The 26,626-nt window shown below is 44.5% G+C and overlaps 1 protein-coding gene across 2 annotated transcripts in view; it reads left to right on the forward strand.

Moving 5' to 3' along the window:
• The window catches only part of LOC138569869 (ATP-binding cassette sub-family B member 5-like), a 1,230,756-nt gene that overhangs the window by 721,215 nt on the left and 482,915 nt on the right, over positions 1-26,626 (forward strand). For both annotated transcript variants that reach the window (XM_069648261.1, XM_069648260.1), the window contains one exon: positions 18,087-18,239. In XM_069648261.1, the coding sequence (XP_069504362.1) occupies positions 18,087-18,239 (153 nt within the window). The remainder of the gene's footprint in view (positions 1-18,086; positions 18,240-26,626) is intronic.

Genomic DNA, 26,626 nt, shown 5'->3' on the forward strand with positions numbered 1-26,626 from the left:
ACAGCTGAACTTCTTAATCAAACGTTTTGCAAGGGAATATGCTGGCTACTCACTACAGGGCATTCTTATGTTATACAAACCATGGTTTTGCCCGACCATCCTCTATGGGTTGGAAGGCTTAGAGCTGGCAAACTTGAAGTGGCTAAAAATAGTCGAAGGTCGATTTTGGTGCTGTATGCTTAATCTTCCTCGTAGTACCCCGATGGAGTACTTCTGTCTCAAACTTGGCCTTTTATCCCTTCAGGCAATTTTGAGAAAATGCAACAGTGAATTTTTTATCCGTTCCCAACTAGTTATTGAAACCTCCCCCATGGCACGGATGGCCAGTAACTATACAGGGGCAGGGCAAAACAATAACATTTTGGAGCAGGTAAATAAAATCTTTGTAAATATTAACTGGAAACCTGACTCCTCACACGGAACAAACTATAAAACGTTAAAAAGAATGTTTTCACGGAAGGTAAAGTAATGGGACTGGTAATGAAATTATGAGCATTTGGGTACATTACACGGATACCCACCGGTCGCAAAAGTATTACATCAATTTATGCGACCCCAACATTATCTAATTCTTTGCCCAGACCTTAAAGTAAGGCGTTTACACCTGCTCACTAGGATTAATAAACTGCCGGTGTGGTCAGTTCTGGGGAGCGGGGGTCAATTACAAATGGACCTTGTAGACCGGTATTGCAGAATCTGCAAAAACCCATCCAATTTGGAAACGGTGAAACACATTTTCACAGAATATCTGGATCTAGGTCATCTTTACATGTTGCGTCTGAGTCACATGGTCCATGATTATGAGACGATCTTGAGTGAGGACTTGTGGACTGGTTGTCTAAACTCAAACTCTACCTCTACCATCATAGCCTTATATCAGATTTGGGAAACTATTAAAATCCACTTTGAATAACACAGTCTGGTAAATGTGGATTGTTGTATATCCTGAAGGGTGATTTGGTACTTGGCGGTGGATTGGATGAATTTTTGCATATGATCTTAAAGGTCATTTATGTTGTTGCCAGAAATATGCAAATGATTGCAATATGAAAAAGTAGTTGTGATTTGCATGTTTGTATTGGTTTTTCCTGAAAGCTGTTTTTGTAGTTTTAGTAGTACCCAGGTATGTTACCTGATACAGATTAAATGATGCTGTAGCTGGCTGCAGTTTTTAATTATTTGTAACACCTAGGAATGTATTGAAATATTTGATTGTATGATTTTATGAATTTTTGTATATGTTTATTGTTTGTGTTGTGAATATTATGTGTAATAATACGTAATGTTTTATTAACTAAATCGTATAAATAAATAAATAGATCTCCCTGTGTTTAACACTTGTATGTGATGTGACTCATACCGTATAATGTTTCAACGGATATGCTTTTAGTTCCTTTTCCGTTTATTTATTTTGTTCTCTTACTAAGCACACACAAGATAATTAATATTGTGTATATGTGCACAATAATGGAATGTTGTTTGAGTAAAAGGCTGTTATATATTTCTCTTTATGCAGGGAAAGATTTTGTTATATCAAAATAGTTTTTTGTGTGTATTTCTTTGGGTAAATGTAGGATCTCCTAACATATTTACTGAATGTTAATTGGGTCTGAAACAATTTCGTTTTTCTGCATTTTAAGATATGCGTTTCCTTGATTGTTTTCAAGTTGAAATAATAAGGGTTCCTAAATGTTAACCAAAGCCATTAGCTACACAGTCCTAACAGGAGCTTTGTTTTCAATAAACTCCAATCTGATATAGTCAGTCAATTGCATTTATAAAAAAAATAATGTATCAAACCACTTACTTCAAATTCTTTCCTCGCTAATCCAATTGATTCATATAGCATTGAAATATAAAATGATAGCTCTTTCCTATTGCCGTCCTATTGTCAAACATCTCAAAGACTTTGGACTCCATCCTCTCCAACATGGAAACGTCTTTTCAGCAGTAGCCACCGATATAATATGGTGCACATGGGTAATTGAGGGAGTTGGCAGTAAAACGGTAACCACATGCTGTGCACCCCAGGTAAGATTTACTAACCCTGCAGGCAGACAAATAAAATCCAAGTGTGACAGTTTGTTGGGAGTAACTAAGTTGCTATCCTCCAATCCTTTTAATTTCACATCCACATGACTATTTAGGTATGTGAATTACCCTAACCAAGATATCCTGAGTCTGCAAAAAGGTACCTTAAAAACTGAAAATGCACATGCTGTAATTATGTAACTATCCTTGTTTTGTATACATATAACTTTTCCTAATATAAGCCCCTCCTTCAATGGGTTTCTCTTTAATATTTCATTTCTCATCTACTTTCTATACGTCTATATACAAAAGCCCATGAGAAAGTTCAAAGCGCACGGGCTTGACGAGTGTGATGATTCACCAGGTCTCGTCACTTCTCCCTAGAGGGGAGCCCCATCCTATGAGGATAGGGAGGTGAGGCTGCCACCTAATAGTCCCATTTGGGGTGGTAATATGCGGGAGGACCTCATAGGTAGGGACTCCCCACCTGGGGATAAGGAGGTTCACTTGGGGAAAAGCCTCCCTACAACGCTCACACAAAACTCTCTACCTTCTTGATCACTCTTTTCTCCCCCAGTGGAAACATGCTTTATTGTAAAGCCATGGCTGTGCGAAACATAGATCATACTGGGACAAAGAACATGAGAAGCCATATGCAAAACCAGCCGAGTACCGCAACCAGGTGGCTCACTGGAGGCCTGAAGAGTGCCAAAAAGACTTTCCAAGATGGTGTTGAAGTTACGCAAGGGCGGAGTCAACATTATAAAGAAGAAATCAAGAACAGACTAGTGAGATCTCATTGTGGAAGCCAGCAGCACACAAGTCCTGCCCGGGAGACTCAAACCAGGAGGACCAGAGACACAGAGAAGCTGTTACTCCAGGCAGAGGCCGCAAAGAACGGGGTGCTTCTGCAATTTCCCAGGAGCCGTCTGGGAGCAGACTCATCAGAAGGAAGCAATCGAGTTGGTGGCACAACCGCAGAAAGGCGGACCATGAGGTCTGGAAACACTGCTGAGACCACCAGCTTTAGCCTGCTGCAGAGCCGCAGAGGTGTTGGAAATTGCAGAGGAAGGAACCTGCGACCCCGGGAAATACCAGAGACATGTTGTCCCAACATAGAACAAGGTAAAGGGAATGATGGGAAAACCTGGGAGGGGTCCGGGAAGCCAAACCAAGAATACAGAGGGCACTGTTGACAACCCAAACCATACAATTGAGCCAGAGTGCAGCATGAGTTATCTCCCTTGTCATTCCTCAGCCAAATACCACTATTCATGCAGTGTGTGTCAGGAAACATCTCCTTAGTTGCAGCAGTCAGCCAAACACCACTGCACAAGTAGAGTGTATCAGGAGCCATCTCACATGTCGCAGTAGTCAGCCAAACACCATTGCCCAAGGAAATAGCATTGGGAGTCCTCACCCGTGTTGCAGTGGTCCACCCAATAGCACTGAGGAAGCAGACTGTGTTGGGAGCCATCTCGTTCATTGCAGTGGTCTATGCAATACTGCTGCCCAAGTAGGGTGAAACGGGAGCCATTTCCCTCATCAGAGTGGTAAATGGAAGCCAAATAAGGCTGCAAAGTTTAATAACTAGTAGCACAGCACAGCATGAACCCACCTCCCACAGTTCATTATATTGCTAGGGATTAGGGAATCGGGATAGGGGATAAGGGAAAGCCACACACGTGAACGCCAGATGAGACTGGGCTTTTGTAATCAAATATCAAAGGACGTTCCCTAAGGAATTGGATTAAAGGACTAATTCATGTAATCAAGTATGTAGTTTTTATTAACACAATTCAAACAGTGCACATTTATTTATATATTCTTTTAAAATATGTATTCTTAATCTCATGTAGGTGAAAATATAATTGTTAATTACATTATACAATTATAATTAGGTATGTACCAATAGCAAAGTCTCTTTGCTGTATTATCCATTTACATATAATGTGTGGTTTGTAAGGGACGAATGGTGGCAACAGTAAAGTCAGACACAAGTGATTGCAGTTAAAGGGTGTTTATTCATCTGTATAGGTAGGTTGGAAAAATGCCTAATCTACACCTAAATCTAAGATGGGAGCAAGCTATGACCATCAACTAATATTAAGGCAGCCCTAGTGGTGGCTTGTCAAATAAAAGGGCCTGTACAAAAAAAAGCTGTTGCCAATCCTTACAACTAAATACAAAAAGAGTGTGGGATAGGGTTCACAAGAAAGAAAGAAGTGTTCACAAGTGATAAATCAGGATGTGGTAGCCGGGGGTCCTCCTTCTCCATGTTTTGAGCACGGGCCAAGGCGGGACTCTGGAGTACTGCACACGCTCAAGCTTTCCCAGCACAATACTATTGTTCCATTCTCAGGTATCAGGACCTCCGGTGGTTGAGTCTCTTTTCTACAAAAAGTCTCTTGCCTCCGAGGACCTGATGTGGTCAATATAACAAACAAAAAGTTCCTTTTCCTATGTATGTTGGATGATGACATATCACCCGTGGTTCCCCCTCTTCCGTGTTCAGACCCTTCTCGAATGTTAGCCTCCCTCTGCCGGGTTCACTACAGCTTTTCTCAAAACACTTTCCCTTGTTTTATTACACAAATATTAATGTCCTTTTCAACAATACACTGTGGACATCCCTCTGTCCGGTTCACTCTTTGTCAACACAATGTTCATTTGCCATCATGCTTTGTCCCGTTCTGCAGGCATCCTTTCGTCAGGTTCACTTTTGCCAATCTCACAGACCCTTCAATTTTCTCACTGTGCGGGATTCGCTTCCCTTAGTTTTCCAATGGTTCGTTGGTCAACAACACAGTTTGGTTTCTTACGGGATCTCCCCTCGACTCACCGGCTATGATGAACCACTTGGCTTTTCTTTCTTCTGGAGTCAAGGATGGTACCACGGTAGCAAGTGTCTCTTCCTATCCTGATGATTAGTGTAGGAGAACTCTGTGTACCGTTAACATATGCTGCAACACACGCTGGCTAATATTTGCGGTCTTATGATTTCTTTCACTGAGAGTTTGAGGGTCGAGGTCGGAAAGGACAAGGTTGCTTCTCTCCTTGTCGCCCCTTTGGTTCTCACCACCTTTGCCCTCCTCTTGAACTGCCGTACTTGTATAGCCATCTCTTCCTGCAGTTTGCTTTGCTCTTACTGTGTTCTTGTGCTCCAACTTTTATTCCTGTGGTGAAGGGAAAGGGCCGTCAGGTGTGTGTGATTCTGGTTAATTGCCTGACTTTGCCTGACCCTTGTGTTGGGACATGTCAGGTAAATGGCTCTAGTGTTAGTCCGTTGTCTTTCGCAATGTGCAAAAGTGTTAGTGTAGGAAAAGGGCAGGGATAGAGTTTCTGAGTATCCTACGTGGTAGAAAGGCAAAAGGTGTTAGAAGAAGGGGGATACTGCATCCCACCCGCTTTTGTCTCTCTTTCACTCCCAGAGGAACCCCCATCCAGGTGATCCTCCATCACTGGTTCACTCCCAGGAACTGGATCCAATAGCGATGGCTCTGTCCTGGCCACCTGGATGACAGATCCCTGGGGATTAGTCAGGGAGACACCTTCAGGTTACTGACAGGTTGTTCTTATAACTCACCTAAAACAAAGAAATGTTCTCTCAGACACAATATGTAAAGATTAGATAAATTCATTGCTTTTATCTTCACATCTAATTTATTATCAAGTCAATTGATGCAGTTAATAGAAGGTTTAATGTCACGCATTGCACTGAGATTTCCTAAACCTTGCAAAAAGATTTAATGTTATTTAAAATATTCCTAATTAGAAAAAAAACAAAAATACACTTAATCTAGTCTACATTTATAGTTATAGTGCAGCTCAAACACATAATTCCTACTATAAATCATAATGAGTCCTTTCTCAACTCAACCTATACATTTTCAATCTTGTATCATAGTTGGTGCCAACTAGCAATGCACTAACATATAACATTCTACAATGAAGTGCCTTGAAACTTTCCATGACTTTGTCTTCATTAGGGCGATTCACTTTAAACCAGAACTATAAAACAACTGAAAATGACATTCTAATCAAATAAACCCACTCCTATATTAAACCTATTCACAATTACAATCTAATCAAAGTTAACAATATAATAAAAGGCCAGATGTATGAATGTCCGATGCAGTAGCTTTGCCTGTTGTCACCTATAGAGGGAGCTGTTGCCTTAGGATACATAGAAACAATGCCAATTTGCATAGGTGTGCCTGTTGTCACCGCTAGAGGGAGCTGTTGCCTTAGGATATGAAATGGTCCTACTATGTCGATGAAAACCTGCACTTTGGCCCGTGTACACAGGCTCTTACACTAGTTCATTCATGGTTCAAACTGCTTGCTGGCCCCCGTCGTTTACTTCTGCTTTAGATTCTTTAAGGGCGGTGCCTTCTCTCAATCCCACTGCAGGAGAAATTCAACAGGGTTATCTGTTGTGGTCCTCAGATTTGTCATCTAAAAAAGAAGTAAAACAAGTTTTGTAATCAGTAACAGATACATAAAATCCTCTTTGCTCCATAAAAGTAATAATGAAAAGAATTGCCAGCTGCCATTAGACATTTTTTCACCAATGCTGGGAGCTGTTCAGCTCTGCGGAAGCTCCGCTCCGCCACTATAATCGCCCTGCGGCAGACACAACGTCATTTCGGACCATTATGGGGGACTACCACTCCCCTTGACCTCAGTTCCATTTTTCTATGCACTCTGTATGCTTGTATCCAAGCTCTTTCTAGTGCTGCATGCTTAATGCCAGTAAGACATTGGGATTCAAGCCCTCTGCAGATTGTGGGAGACAGATGTCTGTCTCTGACCCCCACAGTCTCTGTTTATACTGCCTGGGGAGGAACGGCATCTGGTGGATTGTAGATTTTGCCAATCCATTAACACAAAGGCTTTATGGAAGGATACCCCAAAAACTCTTTACTTTTTGCCAAAGAGACTCCTTCGAAGACACTGGGCAAGGAGCAGCGGAGAGCGGAAGACTGATTCCTTACCGAGAAAGACAAAAAGAAGAAGAAACATTGCAGGGGGGCCAGCTCCCAAATCGGTTCTTTGAGGTACCATTCTTCATCTTCATCAAAGGAGAAGTCGCCACTCCCTGGTATTATTTTCTACCCTATCCCCTACTATGGAGGAATGGCAAAGCTTTCTGTTAATGATGCTTGGCATCTTTTCAAAGATTGTGGCACTAAAGACTTTGGTGCCGGTGGCATGAACTGGGTCCACCTTGGTTGAAGGAGCCGGCAGTCACCCCTTGGAAGACCATGACCACATGCCTACGGGCTCGGTCCCAACTTCAAAGGTATGTGATCCAGAATGGCCCCCATGTTGCTCTGCTTCCAGTCATATAGCTCCCGGCTTACGGTTCCCCTCACCTCGAAACCGCTGTCGGCAAAGCATCTCTAGAATAGTCTCTGCTTCCTATGGGCAAATTCTTGTTAAAGATGTCAGAAGTCTTTGAAGAGGAGTGCTATTGTAACCCTTTTGAGCTAGATCCACATTGGTTCAGAGAAGTGAGATATTTAGTAGAATAATTCTACAATAAGTGTACAGATCTGATGGACCTGATCTCAAATTTACAGGAAACCAGGGGCTCAAAACCTCCCCACACTTGGACATCCTTCTGGTGCCAACTCCGGTGAAGCCCACTTCTTCTTTCCTAAAGATAATGACTAAGATGGTGGTAAAGACATTGGGTTTGTCAGCATGCACCAGACCAAGAGTTAACTTTGAGTTTAACTGACATTCTGCATGAGGGCCCTTCCAGAGAGACCTTGTTTCCCTTCCATCAGGCAGAGGGAACCCCTTCATTTACAAGCCTGGGAGAGACCAGCCTCAATCACTGCGTTGGACCAAGACCCACTGCCCTGCACCCTCTGATCTGGCTTTTCTGTCCCAGCTGCCTCCTCTGAGGGCTTGCTGGTTTAAACCACCATAGCCAAAAACCTTAAGAAGACTCCCCATCCCATTCTTACCCCCTTTCAGGGCGAGAAAAAAGCTGGATGCTTGAGGGCACCAAGTGTTCGCCCTTAGGTAATCTCAGATTGAGGGCAATTAATACATCTTGACATTTTCTTTTGGCCTCAGCACTGTGGTTTTGGAGGCAGCTCAGAATATTCAATTGGGAGATGTGAGGGGGCTGCTGAAGCGGTGTCCCTCAAATCTTGCAGTCCGGACTTGACACAACTGACTGTGAGGCACATTCCAAAGCCATTGCTATGCTCATCAGGTTTGATCCAGACGTTCAGGAGAAGCTCCTGGACATGGCAGATGATGTAAATAACCTCTTCGGGCCAAGGCTGATGACTTCCTTCAAAGGTTTTAGTCATCCAAAGTCCTGCAGAATAAGGAGTGTTTTTGAACTTTTACCTATTATGTGGACCACAGCAGGGGTCAGTCGTCCTCGGGCACTCAGCAGTTTCACCAAACCCCCCCGCCAGAGAAGATGCCTCGGAGCTCAAAAAGGGCCCATCGCTGCTTAAGCAGCGCCCTCCACAGCCCCAGGGACAAAGCCTTTGTGAAAAAGACTTCAATATTTCACGGCAGTTGCCGGGATCTCCCTGTTCAGCTTGGGCCTCATGCAGGTGCCCAGTTCCTAACGAGGCAAGGGTTGGTATTCTCTGTATCTTCTGGTCCCGAAGGAGAACAAGGGCTTGCATCCAATTCTGGATTTGTACAGAGCACGTTTGACATGGTCACTCTGGCCCAGATCCTTCAAGCCTTCGATCTGCAGGACTGGTTGTTGTCCCTGGACCTTCAAGATACCTACTTCCGTGTCCTGATCCATCTCAAGTACAGGAAGTATCTGAAGTACCTGGTGGGATCACATCGCTATCAATTTAATGTCCTGCCATTCGGTCTTTCCTCAGCACTCGGGGTCTTCACCAAATTACTGTCGGTAGTTGCGCCTCACATCGGGAGGGGAAGCATACGGTTGTCCCCTCCTTGGATGACTGGCTTCTAGAATTTCTGTGCACTCTCCTGAGCAGGACCTTCCGTCCTAAGGATTGAGTGGTAATCATCTTCCAGATGATTGATGTCTTTCCATCCCTGAAGGAGGTTCCAGCCTCATCTCTTCTGCGACTAGTTCACCTTATGGTCTCATGCATTCTGGTGGTGCTGGATGCCTGAATGATCATGAGTATGCCTCTGTGGCTACTTCGCTGTCACTGGTATCAGTTCAGGGCAACATGTCAGAACCTTTGGACCTCATATGGAGGTAATTGAGGGACAGTCATCTGAGGGGGCATTGCTCCGGCAACCTTGGCCCCAACTGACAGTGGTCATGGATGTGTACCTGAAAGTTTGGGTTGCTCCCCTGTAGACCTGACTGACTTTGGCCTCTAGCAGAAACCCAGGAAGACATCAATATGCTGAAGCTCTGAGTGATCAGGCTGGCCCTTGTTGCCTTTCTCCCCTCAGTGTGGGGCAAGTGTGTGCTGGTCCTAATGTCAACACAGTGGCCATGCACTACCTCAACAAGAGGGTTGAGTTCGGTCACTCTGTGCAAAGAAGCAATGTGAAGGTGGTTTTGGGGTCTGAAAAAGAAGTGTCTCTGATGATGGCCTATATAGCCAGGATAGAGAAAGTCATAGTAAATGCCTTGAGCAGACAGAATTCAGCCTCCCATGATTGGGAGCTCTGCCAGGAAGTTCTGGTGAAGGTTTTATACTTGTGAGGGACTGTTCTAGTGGACCACTTTGCTTCGACTGGGAACACGAAGTGTGAGTGTTCCTGCTCCAGGGAATTCTCTTAGCAGGCATCCTTGGGAGATGCATTGACTGTTGAGTGGGTTTTTGGATATCATCTATGCATTCCCAGCAGTCCCTGTTATCCTGTTTGTTCTTCAACTATTTGGCTGTATGATGATTTTGATTGTACCGTACCAGAATGGGCCTGTAGGAGGTAGTAGCAGCAGATTCCGGACATGTCCATCTGCCCTCCCTGGTGCCTCCTGAGGAGAGTGGACCTACTCTCTCATTCAGAGGGTGGGTCCTCCACAAGATCATCGGCAGTTTGAACCTTTATGCTTGGCTGCTGAAAGGCTGAGATACAAAAGATGTACTCTGTCGGATAACATCCTGAATGTGCTCCTCTGAGCCGCCACAGGTGGCATACATTCTCGGCTTGGTGCGTGGGACGTGGACTGGAGCCTTCCATTTTGCTTACCTCCTTAGTCCTGAATTTCCAGCTTTTTTGGGGATGAATGGGCCAGCACATTGACACTGTGAAGGGGTATCTAGCTGCCATCTGTCTTCAAGAAGACCCCGGAAAAAGGTTCTTATTTCACTAGCCCCACAGTAAGGCATTTCTTGTTGGGCTTTTGCAACCTGTTTCCCCACAGCAGTTTGTTGTTCCTGTGTGGAATTTACATTTTGTTTGGACTTTTCTAACGGGAACTCCCTTTGTGCCCCTTCATTCATGTTCATTAAGGTTGCTCACCCTTAATGTTATCTTTCGGTTAGCCATGCCTTCTGCAAGACTGGTGAGTGAACTCCAGGCTTTATCTGTTAGACCTCCCTACTTGGTGCTTTCCAAGGAGAAGGTGAGTTTGAGAGTGAAACATTCCTTCCTCCCATGTGACTTTCATCTCTCTCAGAAGATCCATCTACCTGTGTTTTTTTTCCTCCATCTCACCTTTTCAAGATGTTGGACTAATTTTATCGGCTGCACCTGGTGCGGGCTCTCAGCTACTGTGTTTCTTGACTCCTCGAATCAGCCACTGGACTCTTGAAAAGTTTCACGAATAACAAATTGGTGTATCATTTAAAACATATTTGCATAAATCATTCAATCACCACCAAAATGTGTCCTTTAATCGCCACCAAAAAAATGCATCCAAAATTATGTTTTCTCCAACCGAGATATCCACCTTTTAATCCATATTAAAAATGCATCAGGTGCCCTAGGAGCATGGGCCTCTTAGGCATAAATGACCGGCCCAGAGAAGGCGAAATATCAAGGAGCCACTGAGGATGAGCTTACACAAAGCTGGGACTCCGGAAGAACTGTTACACCACTGCCATTGCACCTCAAAGGAACCGCCTACACATGGACTATGCTCGGACCAAAGGGAGGGGAGGAGAGAGGGGAAGGAGGGGACAATCATGTTCGAATGTGTTATTGTTAAAAAAATGTCAATAAAATGATATGGGGGAAAAATGCATTGGGCAGCAGCTTTCAGAAATTCTAAACAATATTAAAACTGTTTGCAATTGTACCTCTAATTATTTCAGTTAATTTTGTACATTTCTGCTTGTTGTATCTAGGTACAATAATTCTAATATCAATCTGTACTTTGTTTTAAAAACGCTCTCTGGCTACAAAGAATTGCTTTTAAAACCTGATTTATATTTTAAAATCTATTTGTATAATTTGATTAAGGGTGCAGAATAGAGTGTGTTATGTTGTGATTCAAGATTGTTGCTCCACTTAGAAGACCTTGCGCCTAAAAGGAAAACCATTGTTTTAGGCATGCTGTTCTTACACAAGACACACAAACTTTCCTATAGACTTCCAAATGCAGAATCTTTCCCCTGTTGCACAAACAAAACAACAAGTGCTTTACAAAAAAAATCTTTCATTCAACCTCACGTTAAAATCCGAATCCATAATGCTAAAACTCCTCAACCTATTCTTCGAATTCAGTTTCCAGGACAATCGATAACAAAATGCCAGGCCCTTTTGTCTCCTTGCAAAATAGACAAATATTTACTTATTGCACATTTGTAGCACTCTCATGTTTCAAAAGTAACTTTATATACCAATTCCATTAGTCGGGCCTGTATCTCTGGCTGGCTGGGACTCAACTTCTGTCTTCTGAAAAGGCACAATTTTTATTTCCACTGGAAATAGTTGAATCATGTAGGCTGTGATTTACATCAGTTAAATGACATGCTGAAACTAGAACAGTACTTCCAACATTTCCAGATCTAACTTCGAAACAGAGTGGGTTGAAATAAAGTGTGTGAGATGTGTGGTAGAGTGGGGTCAGATGGAGTGGCGAGAATAGATGTGGGCAAGAGTCGGTGAGTGGTGTGAGTTAGAGCCTTTTTATCAGGTTGATCTAGCGTGGGGTGAGGATGATTAGGTTGAGGTAGGTGGGATGAGGTGGAGTGGGAAGAATGAGATGGGCTAGAGAAGGTGAGTGGGTTAAGGTAGATTGGTTGTGTGGGATGATTCCATGAGCGGGGTGTGGTAGAGTGTGGTGAGTTTGATTGGGTGAGCGGAGTGAGTGGAATGATTTTAGGTATTGTATAGTACAGTAATTGACCTTGCAGTCCTCCACTTACGGCCCAGAGCCCGGCGGGCATGGTAGCTTTCGCCTATGCAGAAATTGTTCCCGGGATCATGTCACAGAATTGCCTTCAGCTGCTAAACTGTCATCTCATAGTCTTATTGCGTTAGCTAGTGTATGATCCTGGACATATGCCTAAAGTGAAGCATAGATATTGTTAATGTCCAGTAGTGTAGCCTAAGGGCAATACACTTTCTTCATGTGAATCTGGAAAGTTTGTATCAACAGTGCCCATGCTTAAAGAGTTTTCAGTCAATATTGCTTTCACATATACTGTACAGTAAATATGATAAATGAGGGAAACAGCCGATATGCACTGTCCTGGGTGATGCAGTTATTGTGCCTGAAATATTGGTGCTACATTGCCAATTTAACTATGGAGAAGGTCTGCATGTGACGTGCCTCATAATTTGTAACACAAACAAATGAAACACATCTGAGCTGGCTTTCCGGCTTTGTGCTCCATATTCATTAGTGTGCTTGCTCTTTTTGCTAAAATTCTTTTTCTTTCAATTGCTCAGGACACATTTGAAAAGAGTAATTTGTGCTGTGGTCGAGTAGTGGATTATCAAGATCTGCTTGATGTTTTTAATTTGGGTTTATCTGTATTTTTAGCATATGACTACTTTCACACAATCCCAGCTGCCCATATGAAAGGACATAGAGTTGTCAAGGATTCCCAGCAATCTGCGACTTGTGTTCCCTTGACTAGAGTGTGTCACATGGAAATAAAAGCCTCTTCCACTAAAGTAAAATTACAGCAAGACACACCACACCGCTCATTGCCTACACTGTTATTCCTCTGAAACCAGTGGTATTGGTAGACCTTTTGCTCTAACAGCAAATGTCTATGTGCATATTGTGAGAAACCAGAAGGTGTCTTACCCGCTAGTTCCCGGGGGGGGTCTCTCTCTCAGGTGGCCAGGGCACGGCCATTGAGTTTGGATCCAGACCCTGGCGGTGGATCAGTGTGGGAGGATTACCTGGGTGAGAGGTCTTATGGGAGTGGAATACTGGATGGCGAGACGTGGTATCCCTCCCCTGTAACACCTTCATCCCATCCTACCAGGTAAGATACTTAGGGACTTTATGCCCCCCGCCCCTTCCCTACATAAACACTTTCCCACAGACAGCCCGCTGTGGGAGAAAACAGACTCACACCCGAGGATAACACCTGACATGTCCCATTAATGTGGTCATGCAGAGTCAGGCAATTACTGTTATCGACTCACACCTGACTTCCATTAAGCTTCCCCACACGGATAAAAGGCAGAGCATGAGAGCACACTCTGAGGGAGACAAAGCACACAAAGGAATAGCGTTTTCCAGACGGCAATTGAACGAGGGGAAAAAGGTAGCAAACCGAGAAGGGAAAGCAAGGAGGGAGATACCCTTGACCTTTCTGCCGAGAAACCGTTACTTTCCAGAATCCTTCAGATTGGAAAACATAAGGCCAGGAAACCAGACGGAAGAGTTCTGAATTGTGTGTCAAAGATACCTTGGGCCCTCTTGCATGACTAAGTGAGTTGGGCGGAGCTGCAGCCACTGTGTTATTGTCCTTGGCTCCAGAATTAAAGCAGCACCAGAGAAATCAACACAGCCGGGGTGTGGGGGAGTGCGATGCAAGACCGGTCTGTGTTGATGTCAAGGTTGCAAGTGGCAACATTGTATGAGGAGCGCAAGACGAAAGAATGAAGGTCTCTGTATTACGTACCCAGCCAAGAAGTGGCAGAAACAGAAAGAGATAACAGGGAAAGTAATGAATGGAATGAATCAAAGTAGTCCTGCGATGGTTAAGAGAAATCGTTTGCACAGTCGAAAGTCTTGAATTATTAACTGTGAACGAAAGCAAGATTAAAGTGGTCAGAGCGCGACTGAGGGAGACTGTGGGTCGAGCACGATTGAGGGAGACAGATTGTGAACTTGTGTAAAGTGGTCCAAGCCCGACCGAGGGAGACGCGTGGTGAACCGTAAACCCGAGAACTTGTGAATGTGAAACTCCTGATGAGAAGGACACTTTGATACTTGTTTGTTTCACCAGCCACTCAGCAATGAGAGACTTTAATTGAAAAAGAGACTTTGGCGCAGAAGGCCCAGATACCTATATTGTGAACTGCATGCTCATGGAAGAGAAGCCAGAGTGTGTGCGAAACTCGAGTGTGTTAGCTTGTCCCGTGCTGAAAACGTGGGCAAGGGAAGCCAACTACTCAACTATCCTGACATTGTTTCTTGAACACTTTTCTTTTGCATACATTGTTTTCCCACAACTTTTGTATTTAGAAGTAAGGATGGGCAATAGGTTTATTAGTATAGGCCCTTTTTATTTTGACAGAGACTCCACTAGGACTGTGTAATTATTATTTGATGGTTGTAGTTTGCTCCCATCTTTAGACTTAGGGTTAGATAGGTGTTCTACCAACCCATTGAAGTTCGATAAACACTGTTGAACTGTGATCACGTGTGTCTGTCTTCACTGTTTGCTACCATTCCTTCCTTAAAATATCTGCGCACAGTTGCAGGCAAAACCTGCATTTTGAATGCTAGACCAGTGCAAGGCAAAGATACATTATATCGCTCTTCAATCTCAAAATTGTGTTATTTGCCACTTTTGTGGTCATAAGTGAATAAATGCTAGACAGTGTGAAAGAAATCCAGAGAGTGATGGGCCATTGCTGGATTGTCGTAATGGAATACCCTATCTCCTAAACCTCCCTGAAGTTTGTGCTAATCTTCGGGGTTGATGTGTTTACGCATTACTGCGATCTTGCATTCAGGCATCGCAGGGACAGAAGATGTATAGGTAGAAGGTACAGCAGTTGCAGTAACTCATGATTTCCAATGTCCAGAACAGGGCCCTTTTAAATGGGTAGAATGAAAAGAGGCATGGTCAAACCCATGGGCCGGTCTGACCATAAGGGACTTCCCACTGTCCCGCTCTCTCACTTGCTGTTTCTTCTTTCCTTCCTCTTTACAACTTTTCCATCTTCCTCTCTATTGTTGGTTCTCTACTTTACTCTTTCTCTTCCTCCAACCTCTTCTACTTTTCTCCACTTCTTAACTTTTAAGTCCTTTTATAGTAGTCCACCACAAAAGCAACTGACAAACATAATAGAATACATTCCAAGATGGAATCTAATCGTCAAACAACATGCGCACACATCAAATGTCAACACACTTTCCCCCTTACCTAACACCCAACAAAGAGAAGAGAACAAAGAAAAGAAAAATAGAAGCAAATAGAAAACAGTGAGCAACAAACGCCAGGAAAATGAAAAGAAAAACAAACTGGAAATAATTCAAATAACTAACAGTTGTTGGAAGTGATTAGGAGAGTGTTGAGACAGGTGTGGACTACCATTAAGTAATCTGAGATTGGTAAAAGGTATGTGCTGGTTGCTAATGAGCATGTAGAAAGTTCCCGGGGTATGACGAGAGAGAACAGGTTGGTGCCCCCGGCCAGTGTACGTGGTAGGTTGGTGGCTTTGGCCCATGAGGGTCATCTCGGGCACACTTTGACTGAGAAAAGTTGGAGTGTTACTGGTGGCCTGTGATGGACAGTGACTTGGAGGGAGTGGCCAGGGATTGTGTCCCGTGTTCAGTCCGTGGTAAGAGTCAGGTGGTCACTACACAGCCAGTGCATCCGGTCATGATTCCGGACAAGGTGTGGAATCAAGTTGCGTTGGACATAATGGGACCTTTTGAAGTGTTGAGTGAGGGGGACAGGTTCAATTTTGTTTTGATTGATTACACGTCCTAATGGATTAATTTTTGTCCTTCTGCGTTCTGTTACAAGTGGTTCAGTGCTGACGTTTCTTAACAAGGTTTTTGGCAGGGAGGGTTCGCCTGAGAGCATTATCACTGACAACGGTGTGCAGTTCGTCTTGCAGGAGATGATGCATTTTATGAGGTTGCGGGGATAAGGCATCACAGGAGTTGTACAAACCAAGGGCCAATGGTATGGTGGAGTGGGCCGATAGATTTGTGAAGGGGGTGATCCAGTTGGCTTTGGTTAATGTTTTGGATGTGTGCACACATGCTCACCAAGCTACAACGCATTTTCTTTGTCTGCGCATTGCTTCATCCTCCATTTCCTCCTGCAAGCCGAACTTTTCCTGCATGCCCAAATCCTCCTGCACTGGCAACATATCCTGCATCTGAAATGCCTGCACTCCTCCACTTGTGCCTACACTGATGAACCTGCTTCTTTGCTACCCTAGACTCTCACACTACTCTTTTTCCTGTGTGGGTTTTTTATAGTGACTCCCTCCCTACCTCGGGGCAGAGTTTGTGATAGCGACTTGCAACTGGTTGCGATATTCTTCCTTATTGGTTGTTTTGTTGTACTGCTCTGGTGCCCGGGTAAATGTAATCTGGCTATCATCTTTTTCTATAACATGTACTGAGTCCCTAAAAGACTAGTCTGCCATCTCCGAATTGACACAAACGCTTTTGAACTATCCAAGTCCCCCAATGGTGTGGGGAAGACCAGACTATCCTCCCCATTCCATCCTCAGCCCCACATCGCATAGTGGGTAATGGAGCTTGGCCCCCTGATTCACCCATTCGATCCCTCACCCACCGCCCACACACACACTCTCCAAGCAGCGATCATTGTCAGTCTATAATAATCACTGGTATTATACCACAGTTCAAACGAAAAGGAGGTGCTCAGCAGAAGAGACATCATTTCTTTTAACCTCCACTCCTTCCAGTGATTGGCCGCCTTTGGTTGTATACTTCGCAGCCTGCAGATCCTCCTGTGATTGAAACTGAAAGGGTAACCATTCATTTGTGATGGATCACCCTTTCATTTGCATGGTGGCCAAGTTACCATCATTTTTTTCATTTGGGTTAACTTGGTCACACTCGAAGTGCATTGTGTCTGCATTAGCAACATCTTTTCCTCATTGAAAACAACACGCAGGCTGACTACTGATACCTTCATAGCACATAGTGTTGGGGCCTACTGTAAAGGCCTTTAGCCTGTGTTAATCATCATTGCTTCAATATTAATTGAGGCTTACAGGTTTCAAAGGCTTGTATAGTTTATGGGGTGTTGCTAGGTCTGGAAAAGATCCAGGGCTATGCTAATATCGGGACTCAGGGCTAGCTAACCTTTCGGTTGTATCCCCTGAGCTTCTATCTGGGGCTGCAACCGGAAGACCCCAGGCTATATACCCTTGAGGCCACCAGCCAGCGACGCCTCTGACTAAGGCTATGTTTAATCTAGTTTGTGGAGGGCACGACAGAGATAGTGGTTTTTTAAACCAAAATATTTTTGTCAGCCTTCAAACAGTATATCGTAAGAATAGATAGGATTCTTAACCAATAGTTTGTTTATGCTGATACAGTGAAATGGAGCAACAACTCCTACAAAATAGGGGGATACATGTATAAGGAGAGGGAAAGAGAGAAAAACCTTCTTCAGAGTACACCCAGACTTCAATTCTCTTTGATGTTGGTTGAATTTATTCTGGTTTAAACCTTTAACATATAATAACTATTTGATTTTCTCTATCTAAAAATCAACTTTGTACAACTTTTTTAACACCGAAATATTACAATTATTGGTCCAATAGAAAGAAGACTTATTCAAGGGTCCGTTGTTCATTCAACAGCGCATCGCTTAAAATTATCAATGGGATGTACCGCTTCGATTACAGAATTAAATGTTGGTTTTAAATGTACCTGAATAGTTAGACTTGGCATATTTATAGTATTTTGCAAACCATTGCGTCTTGATCTTTCTGTTTAGTCTTTCAGTGTAGTAGATGATGCAGAAGCATCCCCAGAGAGCGAATTCACAGAGAAACCGAACATGCCTGCAATAAATGGTGTGGTTGTCAGAAGACCCAGCATAAAATATACCTTGCCAGATGAAAATGAAGAAAAAGTCAAAGATGATCAGGTAAGACTGTGCAAGTTGTTATAAGGATTCATAGTGTGCAATATTTCCTGTTCTGGATGCAAGTGTGTTTTTGAAGCATTCACATAAATCTTGCATAAAGAAAATAATGTGTAACAACAGCACAATGTTATGAAGTTGTTTTGGAAACTGTAGGCAGTGTGTTTTAATTCATTTGTTTATTTAATATTTGTTTAGTGTACAAGGGAAAACATCACATTTTGACCCAAATGCTTGTACGACACAGAGTGGAGACAAATGTATCTCTTTGTATGGAGAGCAGGAACGAATAACCAACTTTGTGGATTAGGCTATTGGCGCAGAGATTGGGGACAGACAGTAGCTAGCATCAACTGTACATACAGTAGTGACTAGCGAGATAGACATTATATAAATGATCTACAACAAAAGTCAAGGATGTGGAGATGGTGGAGAAGGCGGTGGATGAATCCATGCAACATTGGAAGCATGTTGATGCAAGCGAAGACGGAATGAGATTACAATGGTGCATCAGAAGCAAGGAGTTGAGCAGGAGTTTGTAGTTTGCCAAAGTGTTTGAATGTTTGATTTTGTGCAGTTAGAGAATACCATTGGTAGGGTGCAAGTAGACTGAAGGATCAAATGTCAGAACGAGCACTGAGGAATTTAGGAGGGCAATGAATGATAGTGGAGTAAGAGCAAAGAGTGTGGGAAGAAGTGTAAATTGAGATGACTGAGGATATGTAATCCGGAGCAAGTCCCTTGATGCATTTATATAAAGAATTTGAGTCTTACAATTTTGCATGGAGAGCCATTGCAGCTCGTGTCTGTGTGCAGAGGTGGGAGAAGATCTGGGTAGGATAAGGAGTGTGCAGACAGCAACATTATTCACTTTATCAAAGGGTATGAATGCATAGCTGGGGAGCCCAAAGACTGGCACAATATTCAATGTTGGCGAATACAAGTTTTTTTATATATATTTGGACCGATCGTGCTGATGTTTAGAAGATGTAGGCGTACCGCCATAGTGGTTTTAGAGATAAAATGTGAGAAGTTGAGAAAACGGCCCACGTGTACCCCTAGATTGCGAGTAGAGTGAAAATAGGGTAGGTGGTCAGGGGGAAAAAGGAGTTGTGTAAGGGGGTACATTTGTTTTTCACAGGGTCACTTGGCACAGAAGAGTTTGGTCAATTTAGGAATAGAGAAAACTTTGATTATGTCCGCAGGAGAAAAGTTAGGGAGTGAGGAAGAGACAAAAAGAGGTGGTGGTGCATGGTTTGAGGGTGGGGGACTGGCTACTAGAAAAGTAAGAGTGTTCTGGATTTTTGAAAGTTTGTCAGAAAAGAAAGTGGGAAAGTCGGTGGTGGACAAAGAGGAGGGGCAACACATAGGTTTGGGAGGAGAAAGGAAAGAGTCCACTGTGGATTGAAGGCTTTGAGGATTGACCAGAGGTGAGGTGGAGGTAGAATAGAGATGTTTAGCCCCGGGTCAAGTGCCATTGTGATCTCAAAAACAGTGAAACAGTGACACTCACTCTGAAGAGGCATGGGTTGTTATGGCATTTTCTAATAAGGCGGCACATTTAAGTCTCTAGCGAGAGGATTAACTGGTTCTGTCAATGTTGGGGTTTAGAGGGTCGGTGCTTGAGTTGTTAAGGAGGATAGTCATTATTGAACGGTTTAAGAAGGAGTGAGTGAATGTAGTCAAAGACCAGGTCAACTGATTTCGGAGCGGGTGAATAAAAATCATGGCGGGCAGTAGAACTGTCAGCTGTCAGAGGTAATGGGCAACAGAATGACAAGAAAAGATGCAATGTGATATAGAGGAGGGGGGAGAGAAGTAGCGCTAGCTGTGGGAGAGATTTCTACATTGATGATGTAGTGATCAAAGTGGGAAGGTGTGATAGATTTATATAGGAGAGAGAATTGGAGATAAAGATGAGGTCATAGCAGTTTCTGGCGATGTGTGTTGGCTGGCTGTATTTGAAGAAGTCGCTCAGGAAGCGATTGTAGTTCTATGAGCTGTGAGGGAGGTTGAAATCACCCAAGCGAATAAGATGGTGTTCTGGGCATAGCAACGAGGAGTCCGAAGTGGGACCCGGAGGAGTGCATATTGTATTTAGGTGAGTGGAAATTGTTGGTGGTAATGTTGTGATGCAGAACTCTAAAGCAGATAGGAGTGGAGCGTACAGGGGTTTGAGGGGAAGCCACAGAATTGCGTATGAAGGTGCCAAGTGCAGCATGGTGCCTGGAAGGCTGAGGGGTGTGAGAGAAAGAGAAGGATTGGTTGTGTAGTGCAGCTAGTGTGACTGAGTCAGTGTGGGTGTAACGCTCACCTGATTCCCGTAGAGGCGCCGGTCTTGACTGGGCGTATACCGTATCTTCAAAGGTGATGTGTAACACACGGCTGGCTCTTTGGGCTGGACCTCTGTGCACTGTATGTCTGACTCGAAGGGTAAGATGTCTGCAGATAGAAAATATGGGATTAAGGAACTGGGTTATTGAATGTCTCTCTCTTCTTCCCTTTTTCTTCTCCTGTAGAACCCCAAAGGTTAACGCTCTCACCTTAGGTAAGTGAACGCCGTGCTCTCCATCTGCCTCGGGGCAGGGTGCTGTAACCAGTTTCTTCACTGGATAAAGGGAGCAGGCCTCTTGACTTCAGAGGACTGCTGTCCGTCGTTTACTGCACGAACGGTAAGTTTCGAGTAATTCTAATGTCTTTACAGTCTTTAGTAATGATGTTTCTTGTTTTGCAGGGTTCCGTCGATGGCGGATGACGGGCTGAAGTGAGTTGAAGATGGAGCCCGTGTGATGAATAGAAGCGCCTGGAAGCACGTAAGTAAGCGCTTGTTGCCTGCTTCACGATGCGCTCTAACTGTCTTTTTATTTTGCAGGTACAAGTTCGGAGCGGCTGCAGGGTGCCGGAATACCCACTGGGTTAGATGTGGAAAGGAGTAATGGCACGTGAGTATTAAAGTTCCCCAATGTCTTTAAACGCACCTTGTTTTGTCTTTCAGATGCGGAATGCAGCGCCGAAGGCCTCCGGAGCGTGCGAAGAGTTGGTAAGCTTTTGTCTTTCAGATGCCGGAATGCAGTGTGAAGACCTCCGGAGCGCACGAAGAGTAGGTAAGCCTTTGTCTTTCAGATGCCGGAATGCAGCGCGAGGCGTTGGTGACAGCCGATGGACCAGGTAAGTGAAGAGCTGTCACTGAAGACCGTAATGCTAACCTGTTCTTTCTTGTCTTTATAGGTGTTGCTGAAGGCTGGATTCAGGATGGTAAGCCTTTTTCCTTAGGCCCAGGATCAGATTCAGAAGACACGATGAGCGTTCTGCTGCAGAGGATGCAGAATAACACAAAGCAAGATTCATCCATCGGGTGTGGTTTAAATAGCCTCCTGTAGTGCTTAGGTTTCTCCTTCCACAGGCACGCCTTGGTAAGAAAAGAGTTCCTGCTTTCCAGAAGAGTTCCAGTGTTCTGAATCTAGGGAGTGGCTCCTGCCCCACCCAACAGGAAAAGTAGTTCCAAACAGAAGAGGATCAGAGGCTCAACTGGCAGGCAAGTAAGCAGCATGGTCTGCTGCAGCTAAGTCCACCCAAGCATTATGAGCCCGGCGCTTCCAGCGCTGGGACTGGGCATATTTATGAGCCTGGTGCCACTGGCGCCAGGACTGGGTCCAAAAGGTCCCAATTGGGACTGGTTGGCACTCGGAACCTGGGTTATGGATCTGCTTCCAAGGGAGTTGGGAAAACCCTGACCTTTTGGAAGCAGAGATCATGACAGTACCCCCCCTCAAGGCCCCTCCCAAACCGGGATTCTCCGGGGGTTTTGGCTTGTCAGGAAATGTTCGGTGAAATCTTTTGATTAGGCGAGGAGCGTGGACATATTCAGCAGGTTCCCAGGATCTCTCTTGGGGGCCGTAGCTTTTCCAGTCAATTAGGTAAAATAGTTTAGATTTTGAGATCTTGGAGTCCAGAATGCTTTTGACTTCAAACTCGAGTTCTCCATCAACTAGGATAGGTTTTGGAGATTTAGTTAGTCGGGTTTGAGGTTGCACGGGTTTTAATAAAGAGACGTGGAAGACCGGATGTATCTTCATGTGCGGGGACAAGTCCAACTTGACCGCTACTGGGTTTACTATGGTAGTGATGGAATAGGGACCAAGGTATCTTGGGTTGAATGTGCGTGGCCCTTTTAGAGGTAGATATTTGGTGGATAACCAGACTTGATCCCCTACTTGATATTGAGGGGCTTCCTTCCGATGTTGATCTGCTCCTTTCTTGTATTGTTCTTTAGCCCTTTGAAGGTGAGAAACAGCTTCCTTAAAGGCTTGGGTGATTGTAGAATGCAGGTAGTCTACTGCTGGTGTTTCAAGATCTTAAAGGGGATCCAACTCCGAGGTTCGAGGGTGACTGCCGTACAAAAGAAAAAACGGGGTTTTCCCAGTTCCCGAATGGACAGAGTTATTGTAGGCATATTCGGCTATCCAAAGGATGTCTTTCCAAGTTTTTTCAGTTTGTTGCAGCATGCAGCGTAAATACTGTTCCAGAGTTTGATTGGTCCTCTCGGTTTGTCCGTCGGTCTGAGGGTGGTGACTGGTCGATAGTCTCACATCAATTTGAGCCGACCGACAGCAACTTCGCCAAAAATGAGAAATAAATTGACTACCTCGATCCGAAATTAGAACCGAAGGAAAACCGTGCAGTCGGACGATGTTTTCGAGAAATTCTCGGGCCAGAGTTGCTGCTGTTGGCAAGCCTTTGAGCGGAATGAAATGCGCCATCTTGGAGAATAAGTCCACGATTACTAGAATCGTATTGTATCCGGAGCATGGAGGTAGATCGGTGATGAAGTCCATAGAAAGCGTATGCCAAGGGCGAGGTGGGATGTCAATAGGGCGTAAGAGGCCTGCTGGTCTTTCCTTTTGACTCTTGTTTTGGGCGCATACTCCACAGGACATTATAAAGTCTCTGATATCTTTTTTCCAAGACTGCCACCAGAAGTAGCGCTTGATCTTTTCTGAGGTCTTGGCCATACCGGGATGTCCTTCCATTAAAGAATCGTGATAACAAGAGATTACTTTTTTCTGTAAATCTGTGCTGGGTAGGTATAATCGTTCTTGGAAATACAATAAGTTGTCCTTTACTGCAAAGTCCTTTCCCTGCAGATGCCAATTCTGAATGTCTGCTGGAGTTACAAGTTGCCTGGCTTTATCCTTAACTTCCTCTATGGATTCTGTGGCGATTACACCCAGAATTCTTTGTTCGGGAATGATTGGTACAGGTTTAGGGTTGATCAAGTGTTCTTCCACTCCCATCCGAGAAAGGGCATCAGCTTTACCGTTCTTTGTACCAGGTCGATAGGTAATTATGAAGTCAAACTCGGCAAAGAATAATGCCCAACGGAGTTGTCTAGAGGATTGGGCTTTTGCGGTTTTCAAATATTGCAGGTTTCGGTGATCCGTAATCACAGTAACGGTGTGTCGGGCCCCCAGCAGATAATGCCGCCAAGCCTTAAAGGCAGACTTGATAGCCAGAAGTTCCTTGTCAGTAATCGTGTAATTGATTTCAGGAGGCGAGAATTTGCGGGACCAAAATGCCACGGGATGCAACTGATTTGGTTACCGGGTCCTTTTGTGATAGAACTGCCCCCATGGCAAGGCTTGAAGCATCAGTTTCCACGATGTAGGGGAGTTCGGGGCGAGGGTGTTTTAAGATTGGTGCGAGATAAATTTAGTCTTCAAATCCTGGAAAGCTTGTTCCACCTCGGTAGACCATTCAAAACGTTTGTTTTTCTTTAACAAGGCAGTGATGGGCTGGACTATTCGAGAGAATTCGGGGATAAACCTGCGGTAAAAGTTAGCGAAGCCTAACATGCTTTGCACACCTTTTACGGAGGATGGTGATGGCCATTTGAGAACTGCATCGACCTTCTTTGAATCCATACGCACTCCGCCAGGTGATAATATGAATCCCAAGAATTCAACTTCAGTCACGTTGAAAACACATTTTTCCAACTTAGCGAAAAGTTTGTGTTGACGCAATCTTTCGAGGACCATTTTCACGTGTTTCCGATGTTCAGATTCCGATGAAGAATAAACGAGGATGTCGTCAATGTAAACAACAACACACACATCTGTGAGCTCTCTGAGGACATCGTTCATAAAATATTGAAAGGCGGCCGGGGCATTGCAAAGTCCGAAGGGCATGACCTGATATTCAAATAGCCCATACTTGGTGCGGAAGGCCGTCTTCCATTCATCGCCCTCTTTTACTCGTACCAAGTGGTAAGCTCCTCTAAGATCCAGCTTTGTATATATGCATGCTTTTCTGACTTGGTCCAGGAGTTCAGGGATCAAAAGTAACGGATATCTATTCCTAACGGTGATCTGGTTCAGGGAGCGATAATCTATGCAAGTTCTAAGGTCTCCTTCCTTTTTTGGAACGAAGAACAAAGCTGAAGAAGCAGGGGACTTGGAAGGACGAATAAACCCATTTGCCAGGTATTGATCCAGGTATTGTCGAAGGTACCGCTGTCGACGTAAGCTTCAATTGCATGTAATCGATCCGGATTATCAGGGCTAATGAGGACCATAGGTATCACGAAATGCGAGGTCACGGAACTGGTTTTCACGCTCGGCAAGAGGACCTCTATTCTTGTCGAGCGAGGTCGTTTCCCTGCTCAGAGTTTGTAACCTTGGTAACTGCAGCTCCTACTGCCTTCTTGGCAGGTTTCACCGGACAGTCTCGAAGAAAGTGCCCTGAGTTTCCGCAATAGAGGCATAATTGCAACTGTTTTCTCCTTTCCCGCTCCTTTTGTGTTAGAGGACCTTTCAGACCCCCTATTTGCATGGGTTCCCCGGAGTCTACTCCTTTGGAAGGAGTTGGCGGTTTGGAAAATACTCGAGCATCAAACTTGGAACGATCGGCCTTCCTGTTCTGCAGTCTGTGATCTATTTGAACGACTAAGTCTATATAGTCCGAACAATCTTGTGGGGGATTCACTACTTGGGCTAACACATCTTTGAGCTCTCCACATAGACCTCTATAAAACAGCGTAATCCTTTTGTCCTCAGGCCATTGAGTTTCCACTATCAGTCTGTTGAAAGACGCAATATAAGCCAAAAGGTCTTGATTACCTTGTCGCAACGAAAGAAGCTCATTGTCCAAGGCCTGCCCCTGTGAATGTCTTGCGAACAGTTTTTCCATACTGAGCTGAAAAGCTTGAAAATCATGGAGGACCGGATCGTCTTGATTTACTAGAGGGATCGACCAGTCTGCCGCATTGCCACTAAGGTACGAAAGCACGAAAGCTACTTTAGCTTGATCAGTTGGAAAGGCTGCTGGCCGGCATAAGAAATGCAACCGGCACTGATTGATAAATACTGCAAACCTCTTTGGGTCACCAGAAAATCGTTCGGGCGGAGCCAGAGGTACCTTCCCAGGTAGGTTGATCTGCACTGGATTCATAGAGGATGTAGAAGGAAGATTTCCCCCAGATGCGGGTAAAGGGGTCTGTCCGGCTTGTGACTGTAGCAATTGTCTAGCGAGATCATCTGTTCGCTCCTTGGAAATAATCAGTTCCCTTCTTAGAGCGTTCGTTTCCTGACGGGCTGCATGCACTTCTGCCCTTAGTTCCCCAAGTAACTGGGCTAGCTGGTCGGTATCCGAGGTTTCCATAGCGCCTGGACGGGAGTTTTGTGGTAGGCTTTGCGTTCTGTAACGCTCACCTGATTCCCGTAGAGGCGCCGGTCTTGACTGGGCGTATACCGTATCTTCAAAGGTGAAGTGTAACACACGGCTGGCTCTTTCGGCTGGACCTCTGTGCACTGTATGTCTGACTCGAAGGGTAAGATGTCTGCAGATAGAAAATATGGGATTAAGGAACTGGGTTATTGAATGTCTCTCTCTTCTTCCCTTTTTCTTCTCCTGTAGAACCCCAAAGGTTAACGCTCTCACCTTAGGTAAGTGAACGCCGTGCTCTCCATCTGCCTCGGGGCAGGGTGCTGTAACCAGTTTCTTCACTGGATAAGGGGAGCAGGCCTCTTGACTTCAGAGGACTGCTGTCCGTCGTTTACTGCACGAACGGTAAGTTTCGAGTAATTCTAATGTCTTTAAAGTCTTTAGTAATGATGTTTCTTGTTTTGCAGGGTTCCGTCGATGGCGGATGACGGGCTGAAGTGAGTTGAAGATGGAGCCCGTGTGATGAATAGAAGCGCCTGGAAGCACGTAAGTAAGTGCTTGTTGCCTGCTTCACGATGCGCTCTAACTGTCTTTTTATTTTGCAGGTACAAGTTCGGAGCGGCTGCAGGGTGCCCGAATACCCACTGGGTTAGATGTGGAAAGGAGTAATGGCACGTGAGTATTAAAGTTCCCCAATGTCTTTAAACGCACCTTGTTTTGTCTTTCAGATG

The sequence above is a fragment of the Ambystoma mexicanum genome, chromosome 2q (assembly GCF_040938575.1).
Source record: "Ambystoma mexicanum isolate Mex_15411 chromosome 2q, UKY_AmexF1_1, whole genome shotgun sequence".
NCBI lineage: Eukaryota > Metazoa > Chordata > Amphibia > Caudata > Ambystomatidae > Ambystoma > Ambystoma mexicanum.